Here is a 16,359-nt window from a genome sequence, read left to right as displayed (position 1 = left end):
AAGGTAGAAAAAGAAATTTTAAAAATATTTAATTTTAATTTTAATTTTATTTAAAATATTAATTTTCAAATTAGTTTATTTATTTAGATATTTCGTTTTTATATTATCATTTTTCATACAATGTGTGCCGTTATTGTCCAGTAGTATCTAATTGTTCGCATTTCAATACTTATTAGACAGAATTTTACTCATTACATAAAAAATAATAATTGTTGGGCTTTGGCCCAGTTAATTTGTAACAAGCAGGCTGATTCGTCCCATTTTGAAGTCCGAACCATAGCAGCTTTGTACATCCTGTCATTTAATTACAATGTCCATTCTCCACAAAACGGCAACAAATATAAATTTCATGATTTTAGTTTTTTTTAATACCAGTAGGTTACGGATTGATCCTGTCCACTTTTTTTTTTTTTTTAAGTTAGGATCCAGACTTTAACGGTCCCATATGATCGTCTTTATGATTATCTGTAAGAAAGTAAATCGAAAAATTACAATTGATCGCGATGAAAAATTGATCCCGTCATGATCAAAGAAGAGAACAATCAAGGATGCGGCTGATGATGGATCGGAGGTCTTCACTGTAGATCCTATCACAAGCTTAAGGAATCTCTGTAACAGTCAAAAGTCAAAAGAGGATTATAACTGAGGCTAACAGAACGTTCAAATCAGACTCTGCTAATCGAACCAGTAAAGAAGGAAAAAGATGGGGGAGAGCTAAATAAGTGGTTTGATTTTAGTGTGCATACTTATGCCTTTGAGAGTGGATTTTTTTAATATCACCTATTTGATAAAATAGGTGGGTCACAACCCTTAGTTTTCCACGTTTAATTTGAGGGGTTGTCAATTCATCACACGTTCTTCTCACTCTATAATGTATGGTGTCTCGTCCCTGGGGCAATGGTGCAACGGTAGGACATCCGGATTGTAACTCAGGGATCCATGGTTCGATCCTCATCTATGGCGTATTTGCAGGAATTTTTCCTCCAAATGGGGAACGCAATCAAAGGATACTGGGCATCTGGATTGGCCGCCGTATGCGCTTCTCGATTTACCCTGGTGGTCGGTGGGAAACTTCTATGGGACCGGGCCAACCACTCCAGAGATGTGGCTACTGAAATTATCATTTTTTTTGTATAATGTATGGTGTCTCACGTCCCTCTCATTTGTCGTTAATCATATCGTTTTAGGTCCACCATATTTACAGACTGGTCCTATCCTCCATATTTGAGCATCCAATAATAGAGGTCTGGTAAACTTAAAAAGTGTTGGACGCCAAATGATAGTGGTTAGGAATAAAGAGTTAGGATGGACAAAAATTTGATTAAATCAAATATATTCATTGAACTGATCAAATTTAAAAATTTAATTTAGTTATTTTAATATTTTAATTTTAACAAAATTGATTAATTTGATTTAATTTTGATTTTAAAATGTATTATTCGATCAAATTGAATAAATTGAATTAATCAAAAAAAAATTTAATTTATAAATTTCTAACTACAAGAATTTATAAATAAATCTCTCTTATTATTTAAAAAATTTAGTTATTTCAATTAATTCGATTGAAAACTGAATTATTTGATATTTTATCAATTCGTCAATTTGATTTGTACGATTTCTATTTAAAAATTCAATCAGTTTGATTAATTTTAAAAAAATTAATTCCATTCAATTTCAATCAATTCAATTCAGTTTTAATGGAATACTTATCCTTATAAAGAGACAAGTGTCAAGTGGTATAGTTGCCTCTTGTCAAATTGCATCAAATGTAGGTTTCATCCAGCTTGAATATAACTCGAAGTATCTTGCTTTGATCTTGATCGGAACTTTCATGACTTCTGCCTTACCTCTCAATTTAACTTTTTTTTTTTTTATGCCATATCAAATTGAACTAACTCCACCACATCATGAGTCATGATTCAGGTCCAAATGCCCCCACGGGCTTGCTCGCATGGTTAGCACAGAGCAGTTGCTACCATGAGACTTTGGTTTCGATTCCTGCGTGAATTAAAAGTCCTCCATTGCGCTAGCCATGATGAAAAAAAGGTCAAAATGACCGTCCGTGATTTACTCCTTCTGGACACTTGTGGGGCTGGGACCAGAGGGCCGCTAAGGTGGCGGTTTCACCTTTTTGCTACCATGGTTCAGGTCCAAATTAATCGGATTGTTTGGGATGGAAATGGAAAAAAAGTGAAATATAACTTTGATTAAGTATTGAATTTTTAAAATAAATATATATAATAATAATAAGAAAATAAATTAAATATTGAATAAGGAATGAGGGAACTAAATTAAAATCAGATTTGATTCGAACTAAATCCAAAAGATAGATGCGAAGATAAAAATTATATTGATTTAAATGATTCGAAATTAATTTAATTAAATTATAATCGAATGAAATTTAGATTTACACCGATTCAGTCATTTAAAAATAAATTAGTATGTTTTTAAGAAACTTTCTCTTTATTTATTTATTTTTTCCTTTCCCATCTCCGTGCCCATGCCGCCTCTGCATTACCCATTTCATTCCTTTTCTTCTCTTCTCCAACGGCAACAAAGGGGGAAAAAATATACAGTTTTCCCCTTTCTTCTTCTCAAGCACAAGAGTCCTCTTTGTCTCCTCCCTTTCCTCCAGCAAGCAGCAGCTGCTGTTCGCTCCAAACGACAAGGGTAGTAGCCCTCCTCTTTACTTCTTTCGATGTTTTTTCTAGCCTACCAACCGCCGGAGCTTTTGGAGGCCACCGGCGAAATGGAAAGGTTCTCCTTCTTTATTGTTCCACTATTTTACCATTTGGTCCTTTTCTATCTGCCAACAACGCTAAACTCTCATTTCTGTCGTATTCTTTTAGGTTTGCTGGTCAACAGCAACAAGAACGTCACGTAAAGTTGTACAATTATTTTTAAAAAGATATTAATATAATATTTTTAAAAAATAAATTAAATTAAAATAATTAAATTATTGTATAAATAATTAATATTATTTTCTATTCATATAAGTTTATACGCAGATTAAGATAAAAAGGACGTTTTAAAAAATAACTAGATATTTAAATTTATTCTTTTATTGATATTGTATCTTGCTGGTATTGATCGTTGTTTGTAAATTTTATGATATCTTAGAATTAATAAAATTTATATTAAAAGTTGATTTGAATTTGTCATTCAAATTAGTTTAAAAAATATGAATTAAGAATGTAATAATTATAATAAATGATAAAAAAAATAAAATCAAATAATAAAGATGAGAATGAAAAATATAAAAAAGGTGGAATTTATGAATCAGTAGAATTTTATATCACAGTACCGAACTGTCTATATGTTATTATGATCACTCATAATTCAAAATACTCTTAATTACTTTTCATATGTTGTGATAACATGGTTGTCTATTATAAGTCTTTATTATGATTTCCACTAGTGATAATTTTTAATCCGTATATTAAATAACGTATATGATAATATATTCTAAATAGACTTTTAGTTTATACGTGTGACTCCAATTAATTTATTTTTTTTATTATTTATTTTATATAGATATATATATATATACTTTAGAATACATGTGTTGGAATTTTCATTTATTCTGTTGGGAAATGCCACGTGTTAAACGTTTTTCTTATTCTTTTATTATATAAATTCAAAATGCAACCGACATACAAGTTACTTTTTAAAATAATTTTATTTATGTTATTAACTTGTAACAATGCTAGGGCTTTATTTTGTGAAGATATAAATATTCAATTGAGATCCTTGTCACAACATATTCTCGTTACAAATTTGTGATAGAAATCTAGACCGTTCGATTTTAAAATAAAAGATTAAAACCAAACCATCGCAATCATCCATTTAATCTATGACCTAAATTTAATCTTACCTTTAAAATTAAATGGTGCAGATTTTCATTATAAATTTATGACATGAGTATATTGTGACATGTGATTTTTTTTAATAAATATTCACATGCAACAATTACCCGTGCTACTTTTAAATAAGAATGTTTTATGACAACTAAATAATTAATAATTAATAATTAAATTACGTTTCTAATTAATTAATATTTTAGCTATCAATTTGACTATAAAATTTGCATTCTCTGGGCCAACGTCTATTTTATTTTGACACAAGTTCGGCTACAACGAAGCAGCCACACAACACAAGACACGCAACAAGCTAAGTAACTACTGACGAGGTAAACCACAATCATTAAAATAAATTTTGACGCCAGTGCGCCGACAACGGAGTAGCCACACAACACAAGACACGTACCAAGTAACCACTGACGAGGTTGTCCACAACCAAGAAACAAGTCCAGAAACGCTGACTCCAGATGGATTCCATGGAAGACTACTCGACTCCGAACTTCTTCTTCAACTGGCATACGAACTCGTAGACCTTGAGCGGGTCGTAGAGCGTCTTGGCGACGCTCTCCCTCTCCATGCACCGCCTGCCCCACGCCACCAACTTCGGCACCTCCGCCTCGACGCTGAAACCAGCGCAGGTCTCGTAGGCGTAGAACCAGGCGCAGAAGGGGACCAGCGCAATGTCGACGTAGCCGAAGGCGTCGCCACCGAAGTACTTCTTGTCGCCCAGCTCAGCCTCCAGGAGCTTCAGGATCTCGATGAACTCTTTCTTGGCCTCCTGTTGGGCCTCTCCCTTCAGCTTCCACAGTCTGGTTCCGCACTCGTAGATCTGATCCATGAAGCAAGAGCAGAAGGCAGACGACTCGTCAGCAATTAATTCACATCGAAACAAATACTTGAAGTTCATATGTAAGTTACGAATCCAACTCTTTTTCATTTGATTTCGATAGCCAATTATAGCCAAACAGTTCAACAACTATACAAAACTCTGCAAGACTGCAACCAAAAAAAAAAACCTTTTTCCTTCTTTTGATCAAGAAAACAAGATATTCTTTAACTAATTTCTTGCTGAAACAGAGAGGGATGTATATTGCCTATCTAGATGTCTGGCGTAAACTATACGCGTTAGATCTGGAAAGTAGATGCTAAAAACAACACTTCGGGTATGCTCTCCCTTTCTTCATTAAGGAGAGAAAGATTGATTGCGAAAGAAGGGAAAGGTAAGATTGCTTCAATCAGTAATGAAAACAGTACGGACTACCCACCAATCTCTAATATTGATCAAAAACACTAAAAATCAAATGTATAATCAATTCCCCCAGAGAAATAACTTTCTCAAACTCCACAACAAGAAAGTTAGAAGCTTAGAGCCTCCGTGGCAGCTACCTCCTCAAACGTACGGCGGCCCAGCCGAATTAGCAAGGTAAAACGTACGGCGGCCATAGCAATCGGGCGTACCTTTTTGTCAACGAAATCGCCCCAGAAGCGCGCCTGGGCGCGGGCGTATGGGTCCGCCGGTAGAAGCGGTGCGCCGTCGGACCACACCTCGTAGATGTACTGCACAATGATGAGGGACTCGCACACCGGCTTGCCGTCGTGGATGAGGATGGGGACCTTCTTGTGGACGGGGTTGGATTGCAGCAGCAGCGGGCTCTTGTTGGCCCAGTCCTCCTCCTTGTACTCGTACGCCACCCCCTTCTCCGCAAGCGCGATTCGGCACCGCTGCCCGAACGGACTCACCCACACATCTAGCAACACCACCGCCTCTGCCATCCTCTCTCGTACTCTTTGTTCGGAGTAGGTGAGGGAGGAGAGGAGAAGATAAATAAAAGGATGAAAATTTTTAATTTTTATTTGAGATATAGTAAATTAAAGAGAGAAAAAGAAAAGATGGATAAATTTTTTAATACCGGTAGGTTACGGATTGATCCCGTCCACGATGAAAGAAGAGTGAACAATCAAGGATGCGGCTGGATCCGATCCGAGGTCTTAGTGTAGATCCTATCACAAGCTTAAGGAATCTCTGCAAGAGTTAAAGAGAATTACAACGGAGGCTAATACGTTCAAGACAGACTCTGCTAATCGAACCAATTAAGAACGAAAAAAGATGGGGGAGAACTAAATAAGTGGCTTGATTTTAGTGTGCTTACTTATGCCTTTGAGAGTGGATTTTTTTAATATCACCTATTTGATAAAATAGGTGGGTCACTACCCTTAGTTTTCCACGTTTAATTTGAGGGGTTGTCAATTCAACACACGTTCTCCTCCTCTTTTCTTCTGCAAAAGGTGGATCCGCCACTTTAGCGGTCCAACTCGGTCAGCTTCACGACTATCTATGAAGAGGTAGATCGAGAACAACACACGTTCAGTTATGTCTCGGGGACAACACACGTTCTCCTCCTCACTTTATAATGTATGGTATCTCATGTCCCGCTCATTTTTTGTTAATCATATCGCTTCAGATTCACCATATTTTCAGACTGACCCTATCCTCCATATTCAAGCATCCAATAATAGAGGTCTCGTAATCTTAATAAGTGTTGGACGCCAAATGATGTGGTCTACGAATAAAGAGTTAGGGTGGACAAAAATTTAATTAAATCGAATATATTCATCAAACCAATCAAATTTAAAAATTCAATTCAATTATTTTAAAAATCTAATTTTTAAAAAATTGATTAATTCGATTCGATTTTCATTTTATTCGATTAAACTGAATAAATTAAATTAATCAAAACAAAAAATTAATTTATAAATTTCTAACTAGTAAATTTATAAATCCTTAATTAATTGATAATTCTCTCTTATTATTTAAAAAATTTAGTTATTCAATTAATTAAGTTGAAAATTGAATTATTTGATATTTTATCAGTTCGTCAGTTCGATTTATTCGATTTTTCTTTAAAAATTTAGTCGATTAATTTTTAAAAAATTTAATTGATCCATTCAATTTCAATTAATTCAATTCAGTTTTAATTGAATACTCATCCTTATAAGGAATCAAGTGTCCAATGGTATAGTTGCCTCTTGTCAAATTGCATCAAATGTAGGTTTCATCCCGCTTGAATATAACTCGAAATATAACTCGAAGTATAAACTTTTGAAAAAAAAAATTTATGCCATATCTAGGGCTGAGCAAGCGGGCGGGTCGGACGGGTTCGTGCGATTTTCCCACCCGACCCACCATTGGCGGGTTAATAAAATTTAAACCCAACTCGATTTTTTTTTCGCATCAAATTCGGTGGGTGACGGGTGCCGGCGGGCGGGCGGATTGGCGGGTTATCGAATGTAAAAAAATGAATTTTACGGATGATAAAGAATAATAGAATATACAAGAAAGTAAGCTTCAACAAAAAAAAACAAACAAGTTGCATAACAGCAGAAGCAAAACACAGATAATGGCATTGGAAGTAGAATATAAGTGATGATAATGATAATTGATATTTAATACAAAACAAACAGCAGTAAAAAAAAATATTGTTAACCAAACCAAGCAAAAATCTAACAAAATCGGAATTTGGAAGTGAAGAGCTTGGATGAATCGAATCAATGTTTTGTTTCAGGAGAAGAGTTAGAGAAAATACCCGAAATTCCACACAACTAGTGAAAAGTTGAAACTTGAAACTAAACAGTGAAAATTACATACTTGAAACCCTTGATTCTTGACTCCTGAAGCTTGAAAGTTGGGAGAGAGGAAAGTGCCGAAGTGTGAGAATGGGTTTGCTGCTGGAAACCTTTTTTTTGTCCTTATCTATTATTAAACAAATCATTTTTAATATATGTATACATATATTTTATTATTTGTATATAAATAGGCGGGCGGGTCGGGTTTAGTCGGATTTTAAAATTAAAATCCGAAACTCACCCGTGTACAAGCGGGTTTGTCAATTTTCTATCCATTTTTATTTTTAATTTTTTTTAAACCTGCGGGTTGGCAGGTTCCGGATGCGGGTGGCGGGCGGGTTTAGCGGGCCGGGCGGGTACTGCTCCAAATGAATCGGATTGTTTGGGATGGAAATGAAAAAAAAAGTGAAATATAACTTTGATTAAGTTTTGAAATTTTTAAATAGATATATATAATAATAATAATAATAATAAACGAATTAAATATCGAATAAGGAATGAGGGAACTAAATTAAAATTAGATTTGATTCGAACTAAAATCAAAAGATAGAAGTGAAGATAAAAATTATATTGATTTAAATCGAGATTGATTCGAAATTAATCTAGTTAAATTATAATCGAATGAAATTTAGATTTACACCGATTTAGTCATTTTAAAATAAATTAGTATGTTTTTAAGAAACTTTCTCTTTATTATTATTTTTTTTACCCTTTTCCATCTCCGCGTACACAGCCCATGCCGCCTCTGCTTTCCCCATTTCATTCCTTTACTTCTCTTCTCCAACGGCAACAAAGGGGAAAAAATATACAATTTTCCCCTTTCTTCTTCTCAAGCACAAGAGTCCTCTTTTTCTCCTCCCTTTTCTCCAGCAAGCAGCAGCTGCTGTTCGCACCCAACGACAAGGGTAGTAGCCCTCCTCCCTACTTCTTTCGATGTTTTTTCTAGCCTACCAACCGCCGTAGCTAATCGAGGCCACCGGCGAAATCGAAAGGTTCTCTTCTTTATTCTTTCAACGTTCCGCTATTTCACCATTTGGTCCTATTCTCTCGGCCAACAACGCTAAAGTCTCATTTCTTTCATATAATCATATTCTTTTAGGTTTCCTGGTCACAAGGGCGGCTCAAGCCTCCGGAAGGCTCGAGGCGAATTTTTTTTTAAATAATTATTATTATTTTAAAAAAATTTTCTTTCATATTTTTTTATTCGGATTTGAGATCAATAATGATGGGTTTAAAAAAAATTTAAAAGAAATTAAAATAGTAATTTTAAAAATAATTTTTTATATAAAATTAAATTTTCTAACTTTTTGAGATGTAAAATTATTAATTAAATTTCTATATTCATTTCATTTGCAATTTCTTTAACAGAAATCATAACAGATATGAATCCATTTTCTCTATACTCATTCAAAAAAGAAATAAAACTTTTTAATTGATCTAATACAATAGTAATGTTTATATCTTTATTTTGTAAAAATTATCTAACAGTATTAACTTCAAATAAGATTATAAGTTTACAAGTTTACAATAGAAATCATTGATAAGAAAATAAGAAATTAACAGAAACATAAAAAAAAGATTTGATAGGGGGGAAATAAAGAAGACAATACCTTTAGGTTTTAAGATCATAGAAAAATATGTAACAAAAGATCTTAATTCTGATCGTTCTCTCTTTACACCCCTTTGATGATTTCAAAAATGTCTTGAAGAGAGAAAATAAACTATCAAATAAGTAAAATGTTTGAAGTTGAGCAAAATAGGTTACTAGGTTAATAAGGAAGGAAGGAGAGAAATATAAAGAAACTAGTAAAATTAAAGTATTAAAAATTGAGAAATATTAAATATATTGGAATCATGCCAAAATCTTTATGAGATCCAATGATCATACAAAATCTTTCCAAAATCTAATAAAGATATTTTAAAAATTTCTTATTATCTCAAAATATATATATATATATATATATATATATATATATATGTGAGATACCCATAGATTTTTAGATATTTTATTTTAGTATTTATATATTATTTTACTTTGTATTCATTTTATTTTAGTGGATCAATTAGAATCAAATTAAACAACTTGGTTTGGTTTGATAAGGAAGAGAATTTTTGATAAAATAAAGTAGACGAACAGATTCGTATTGCGAAGACGAATCCAACAAAATTGATTTGAATCAAATCAGAGATCATTTGATTGGTGAACCAAACGAACCAAAAGATTGATCTGGTTCAATTTAATAAATTTAAACCAGTTAAACCAACTCCTAAACCCGCTTTAAAAATACTGTGCACTCCTCACTATAACTCCGCCGCCCGTTTCTCTTCCGCACCGGAGACCGCGCCCGCGCCCCGCCCGCGCGACCGCGTCCACGCCTCGCCCGCGTCTCGTGCAACGGAGCCGCCGCCATCCGCTACCGAGTTTCTCGCGCAGGAGAGGGTTATAAGAGGAGGGCGGCAGAAACCTAACCCTATTCCTCCCCTCCTCTGCTGCTGCCTTGCCGCCGCCACCCTCGCCCAACTGCACAGCCCGAGCGCCGCCGCCCGCCGCATAGGGAAGATCAGCGCCATCAACTCCGCCGACCGCCACCGCACTCCCCTCTGCCCGTCGCCATCGCTGACACGAGAAGACCAGCGCTCAGCCGCCGTTCGTCTCCCTTGGCCGCCGTGTTCTTCCTCTACTCAACGCCACCGCCGCCGCCGTAACCTGCAGCCCGTGCCACCGACTCCATCACCGCCGACTGCCACTGAAGATCTGGCCACCAACAACGATTACGGTACCAGGATTTATTGGTTAATTAGTTAACAAGTAGTTGATTAATTAGTTTAAGGTATTTGATTTAACTAATTTATCAAGTAGAAAATTTATGGGTCGGTAATTAATTAAAGCTTGTGTGATTAAACAAAGGATATTGGATTAATTAAGATAAATAATCTAGTTGGATTATTAATCAGTTTAGTAAATTGTTAATTAGTTAATAACTAATAATTAGCTGCTTGATTAATTAGTTAATAACTAATTTGTTAAGTTAGATCATTACTGAGCAGTTAATTTATTTAGAGGTAATCTGTTTAATTGAACGAATAGATAATTGCTTATTTCATAATTAGTTTATTGATTGTTGGAGTAATTGATGAAAATTTAATTAGATGGTTAATGAGGATGATTTAAGTTATTAATCTATTTAAGACTTAATGGCTAATTAATAACTAAGAGATGTACTGGTAACACTGTAAATGAATTTGAGAATTGATTAATTTACTTAAGTAAAGTAATACTTAATTAGTAATCAGTTTAATTGATTAATGATTGTGTAATTCATACGGGGTCAGTTGATTTTTAAACAGGTTAATTAATAATTAGATCACATTAATTAGGTAGTAATGGAGTTAGATCAATTTTAGAGTTGAATAGGGTTTACTGTGTCGAGAAGTGAATATAATATAAAGAAGATGATTATTTTAAATTACAGGACTTTGGCTTGTAGATCCTGTTATTCGAAGGAATTCTTAATTGACGATTCACCAATCAGGTGGGTGATTTACTGTATTTGGTCAATACAGTTCCTTCTATTTCCAGTGTATGATTCTTTGACAGTCCTTATAGTTGATACCTTGATTCCTGACTGTTACTTGTATACTGCTTATGTTACTCTTATTCATACCATGCTTGATCCTATATTCGTTGACCTTAATATGATCTTATTACCAGTCATATCGTTCCCTTAAGGTGTTATCTATCTAAGTTGATTTATCTATGTTGATGTGGTGGTAGTTATCTGTTGACTTAGGCATCGTAGCATGTTGTTGTTAACTCTCACTGCACAGGTTGAGTGAGAGAATTATAGCACTGCACAGGTTGGGTGCTACCTAACTGCACAGGTTGAGTGAGAGCATTTTAGCACTGCACAGGTTGGGTGCTACCTCACTGCACAGGTTGAGTGAGAGCATTTTAGCACTGCACAGGTTGGGTGCTACCTCACTGCACAGGTTGAGTGAGAACATTACAGCACTGGACAGGTTGAGTGCTACCAGGACTAGCTAAATAGCTCTAACTATGCATGCATTTATTATCGTTTACTGCATTGATAGCTGGTACATTTGTTATTATAGGGTTATGCACTTGTTATATAACTACTGCATTTGTATGACATACATGATGGTTATATTAGCCTTGCTCCTGTAGTATCATGTTGGACTATATACCTTTGGATATCTATGTCTATATTCCTTTGATACCATATCATATTGTTGCACTTTTATCTAGTACCCACTGAGTATATCTGATACTCACCACCCAGACCCTGGGGTTTTCTGTCTCCCCAGGTAACAGACAGGTTCACTTGGAGCTTGGAGATTGGCCGGCTGCTTCCATCTCACACCCGAAGGTTACTAGGTTTTGGGTTATTCGTTTGTCTTGACTTTACGATGTTTCCATTACGTGAGTTTTCGATTTTATTTTGATATTGTGCACAGTGGCGGATCCAGACTAATTTTTCAACCGGGGCTCAATTTTTTCAACCAAACCGGCTGCAGAATTTTTTGAGCTTCCGATCCTTACGGATGCTCGAAAAATTTGAACAATCTTGAACAGTCTCGATAGTAACATCAGTAACATCATAATTTCATAACAATGATTAAATTATAAGAACTTAAAAGATGAAAGTGATTACTGTTAAAGAATGACTCATCAGTAACATCATAATTTCATAAACAAGCAGAATGCCCATGGCGCCTCTATAGAATGCTACAACAAAAGTATTATCACTCCACCAAAACTTTTTCAAAATTTGCATCTGTAAATCATAGTTCAGAAAACAACCACCATACCAGTTGTTATGGTTCGAACGCGCTCCTGACCAACGGTATCCCAAATTTGCAGTTTAATTCGCTTGCCATCAAGCTCAATAGTTCTGATTTTAAAATCAATACTGTGGAGAAGACATAAAACTTTCAGAATTTAAAGAAGAAAGCAAACAAGAAAAAGAAAATAAAATTATATGTTTACAAATACAACCCACCCAATAGTGGTAATGAAACTTGTTGTGAAGGAAGTCAGGAACCATCAGAAAAACGCAAAAGGAGGCAACTCTTTCCGACACCTGCACCACATCATTCCTCTTCTATCAAAATGAGTTAATACTTGTTATAACAGAAAAACTTCTAAGTGATTTCTTCTATTGGTATAATTTTCCCATCAACTGATCAACATGTCATCTGAAAAAAAAAACAAGTGAAAGCAATCCACATTCAAGGAATTCATGAAACAACCATTTGAAAGTTGAACAATATGCTGATAGCCCAACAAAATCCACCAAAGACAAAATTCAGCACCTATTGTTGCATGATCTCCAACCACAAGAGTATTTAGCCAATCATCATTCTATGCAAGTTCTTTTGAACATAAGCTGCATATATTAATTTTTCTGGTTTTTTATTAGAGTGATAGGGGGATGTTAAATGAAAACAGTGATTTATAACAAACAGTATCTTGATCCAGGGAGAGATACTAGTTCAGAAGTTGTCGTCAAGTTAGGCACTTCATCTTCTATATCATGGTTTAAGCTTCACACCAATAAATTGAACTGGTAATTTGCATAATATTACTCAGGTAACCAATTTCAGCATCGCTTGTTAACCAAGCAAATAGGTAACATCAGTATATCACCAAGGAAAAAATTCCTTTTTGCTAATGAAGATTTATCCACATCCATAACTAATATGTCATGCATACACATTTCACCTTCATGTGAAAATGATCTGTTTGACTGGATATCCAACAAAATCTTAGCAAACAATCATCTCATCACCATCTTGATTATGAACTCTTAGAATTGGAAAATTGAGATATTTATTTTTAAAGGATATGTGCCAAATCATTATAGTGAAAATGCATGTCAAAGTATATTAGATGAACTTGCATAATGCAAAGGTATTTCATGGATAATGGAAGGAATTCAGGGAAAAAAGAAGAAGACAGCAATCTTTAAGATGGGAACCGAGATAAAGGGAAGTTTTAAATATGGATAAACTCAATCTGAGACAGCAAAAAAAAAAAAACAGCAACCATTGGCACATTAACTATAAGATATAAGCTGAGAACCATGAGAACCGCATAAATCTACGAAATATTCATAACCTTGAATGACATGATAGTAGAAGTCATCACATTTTTGTACAGGATCTGGAACAATTAAACATGCTGACAAAGTGAGCATGCTCAGGAAAGTGCATATGATGCACACAGAACAACAAACAAATAAGTGAGGGTGCAAAGTAGATGATTACAGTCATATCTCATTAACAGATTAAATTAAACATGATAAATAATTTATGCTAAATGAGAATAATAAAAAGAAAAAGTTGAAGCTTTACCTAGAAGAGTTATTGAAACAGTCAGAGCACACTCTGACATCAGAAGATAAGCCAAATTGCGGTAAGGTCTGAGAATTTGATTAGCATCTTAGCAACTTGATCTTATGTATGATTACAATTTTACAAAGAAAGCACATAATAGAAAGTACCATGAAGTTTGAAGAATGCTCATGACATAATGTCCTGCCGCAACATCGACAATGATGCTGCCCATAAAAAGAATCAAATCAGTTGCAGTTTAATCTTTGAGACTAACATAACACTGTCAAACTGTATGTAAGAAAATCCAGAGTGTGAACAAAGTGTTATAAAGAAACATATTCAATATAACTATCAATCATATGCAAGATACTTTTTCTGGGTTAGAGATTCACAAAAGTGTAAAGTGCTTCAAGAATGGTAGGACGCGATGTCGCGATCGGAGCCTCGGAGGAGGAGGATGCGATGATGCGATCGGCGGTGCGAGGTGTGGAGGAAGCGAAACCTAATCCACTTAACCCAAAAAATTAGCCCTAATCTAAATAAACCCAAAAATTAGACTGGTCCTGGGCCGTCGGCCCGTCGCCCTGATGCCCGCAGGCCGCAGCGGCAACCGACACTTCGGAGTTCGGAGTCTTCGGTCTTCGGAGGTCGCCAGTCGGAGGACGTTGGCAGCCCCGACGTCGCGACGAGCCGACGATGGACCTCCGGTCCTCCACTCCTCCAGCATCCAGGAGGAGGCTATGGGTCGGGCTACCGCGATCTCAGGGGGGCTTGAGCCCCCGCTCGCCCCCCTTGGATCCGCCACTGGCTACGGGCTACCGGCGTACCGCGATCTCAGGGGGGGCTTGAGCCCCCCCTCGCCCCCCCTTGGATCCGCCACTGATTGTGCATGTGAGAGTAGTGTTGTGGCCATGTAGGCCTTGTATCTTAACTGTTGGGCATTGATGTGATGTGTAGACTTTATTCCAGCCGCATGTGGCTAAGTTTTTCTATTTGTATTTAGGGAATTCTCATGAATTTTGGAGAGATGCTGCCGAATTTTTTCGGATGGCCACCCGGATCGTGACAATATATATATAATAATTAATATTTTAAAAATATAGGTCCTAATTTATTGGGGGCCTATGCCTAAAGTCGGCACTGGTGCCTGGTCAACAGCAACGTCACGTAAAGTTGTATAATTATGTTTAAAATATATATTAAATATAATATTTAGAATAATAAAATAAAATAAAATTAATTAAATTATTAAAGTGTAAAAAATTAATATTATTTTCTATTCATATAAGTTCATACGCAGATTAAGATAAAAAGGACGTTTTAAAAAATAAATAGATATTTAAATTTATTCTTTTATTGATATTGTATATCTCGCTGATATTGATCGTTATTTGTAAAGTTTATGATATCTTAGAATTAGTAAAATTCATATTAGAAGTTGATTTGAATTTGTCGTTCAAAATACTCGAAAGGATACGAATTGAATTGAGAATGTAATAATTATAATAAATATTAAAAAATTAAAATCAAATAATAAAGATGAGAATAAAAAATATAAAAAAGGTAAAATTTATGAATCTAACTTTATAGTAAAATTTTATATCAGAGTATACTGTCCATATGTTATTAGGATCACTCAAAATCCAAAATACCTTTACTGTTCATATGTTGTGATAACATGATTGTCTATTATAAGTTTTTATTATTATTTATATTAGTAAAAAAATTTAGTTCGTATATTAAATAACGAATACGATGATATATTCTGAATAGATTTTTAGTTTATACATGTGACTCTATTTTTTTTATTTTTTACATGATTTATTTTATATAGATATATATATATACTTTAGAATACATGTGTTGGAATTTTCATTTAATTTGATAGGAAATGCCACGTGTTAAACGTTTTTCTTATTCTTTTATTATATAAATTCAAAATGCAACCGACACACGTGTTAATTTTTAAAATAATTTTATTTACGTTATTAACTTGTAACAATGCTAGGGCTTTATTTTGTGAAGATATAAATATTCACATGCAACACACCCGTGCTACTTTTTAAATAAGAATGTTTTATGACAACTAAATAATTAATAATTAAATTAAGTTTCTAATTAATTAATATTTTTATTTTATTTTGACGCCAGTGTGACAACAACGAAGCAGCCACACAACACACGACACGCACTAAGAGCATCCGCAACGCCGTGTTAAAAGGCGTTCAAAAGGCGTTATAACGCCTTGGATGAACGGCGGCCGCGTTGCGGCGCGTTAAAAGTTTTTAACGCGATCAGAGTCTTGAACGCATTTTAACGAATGTGGTAGGCTCCATTGATATATTAAATTAATTTTTAATTTATTAAATTAATTTATTTTAATATTAAATTTTTTACGTAGTTCGACGGTAGGAGGTAGTCGATCAGCTAGTCGACCACGATGTGGTGGTCGATCAACTGATCGACCACGATGTGGTGGTCGATCAACTGATCGACCACGACAACTGAGACCCGTATT

General features: G+C 34.8%; 1 protein-coding gene and 2 long non-coding RNA genes across 3 annotated transcripts; 1 reads left to right on the top strand and 2 right to left on the bottom strand.

The window, feature by feature from the left end:
• Positions 1-4,083: 4,083 nt before the first annotated feature.
• LOC141842125 (putative glutathione S-transferase) lies at positions 4,084-5,909 on the bottom strand. The gene is made up of 3 exons (XM_074730346.1): positions 5,771-5,909; positions 5,319-5,646; positions 4,084-4,689 (listed from the first exon to the last, which is right to left on the bottom strand). The coding sequence occupies exons 2-3, from the start codon at positions 5,631-5,633 to the stop codon at positions 4,345-4,347; spliced, it is 660 nt and encodes a 219-aa protein (XP_074586447.1). The 5' UTR covers positions 5,634-5,646; positions 5,771-5,909; the 3' UTR covers positions 4,084-4,344.
• Positions 5,910-10,956: 5,047 nt separating this feature from the next.
• On the top strand, positions 10,957-11,985 carry LOC141842168 (uncharacterized). The gene is made up of 2 exons (XR_012602859.1): positions 10,957-11,017; positions 11,811-11,985. It is a non-coding gene; the product is annotated as an uncharacterized LOC141842168 (long non-coding RNA).
• A 145-nt stretch (positions 11,986-12,130) lies between these two features.
• On the bottom strand, positions 12,131-14,692 carry LOC141842160 (uncharacterized). The gene is made up of 5 exons (XR_012602858.1): positions 14,234-14,692; positions 14,009-14,065; positions 13,860-13,927; positions 12,506-12,586; positions 12,131-12,415 (listed from the first exon to the last, which is right to left on the bottom strand). It is a non-coding gene; the product is annotated as an uncharacterized LOC141842160 (long non-coding RNA).
• Positions 14,693-16,359: the final 1,667 nt, after the last annotated feature.

Source organism: Curcuma longa, chromosome 1, assembly GCF_044706935.1.
Source record: "Curcuma longa cultivar G26 ecotype Majalengka, Jawa Barat chromosome 1, ITB_CL_G26_1.1, whole genome shotgun sequence".
Classification (NCBI taxonomy): Eukaryota; Viridiplantae; Streptophyta; class Magnoliopsida; order Zingiberales; family Zingiberaceae; genus Curcuma; species Curcuma longa.
This window is presented reverse-complemented; position numbering and strand designations above follow the sequence as displayed.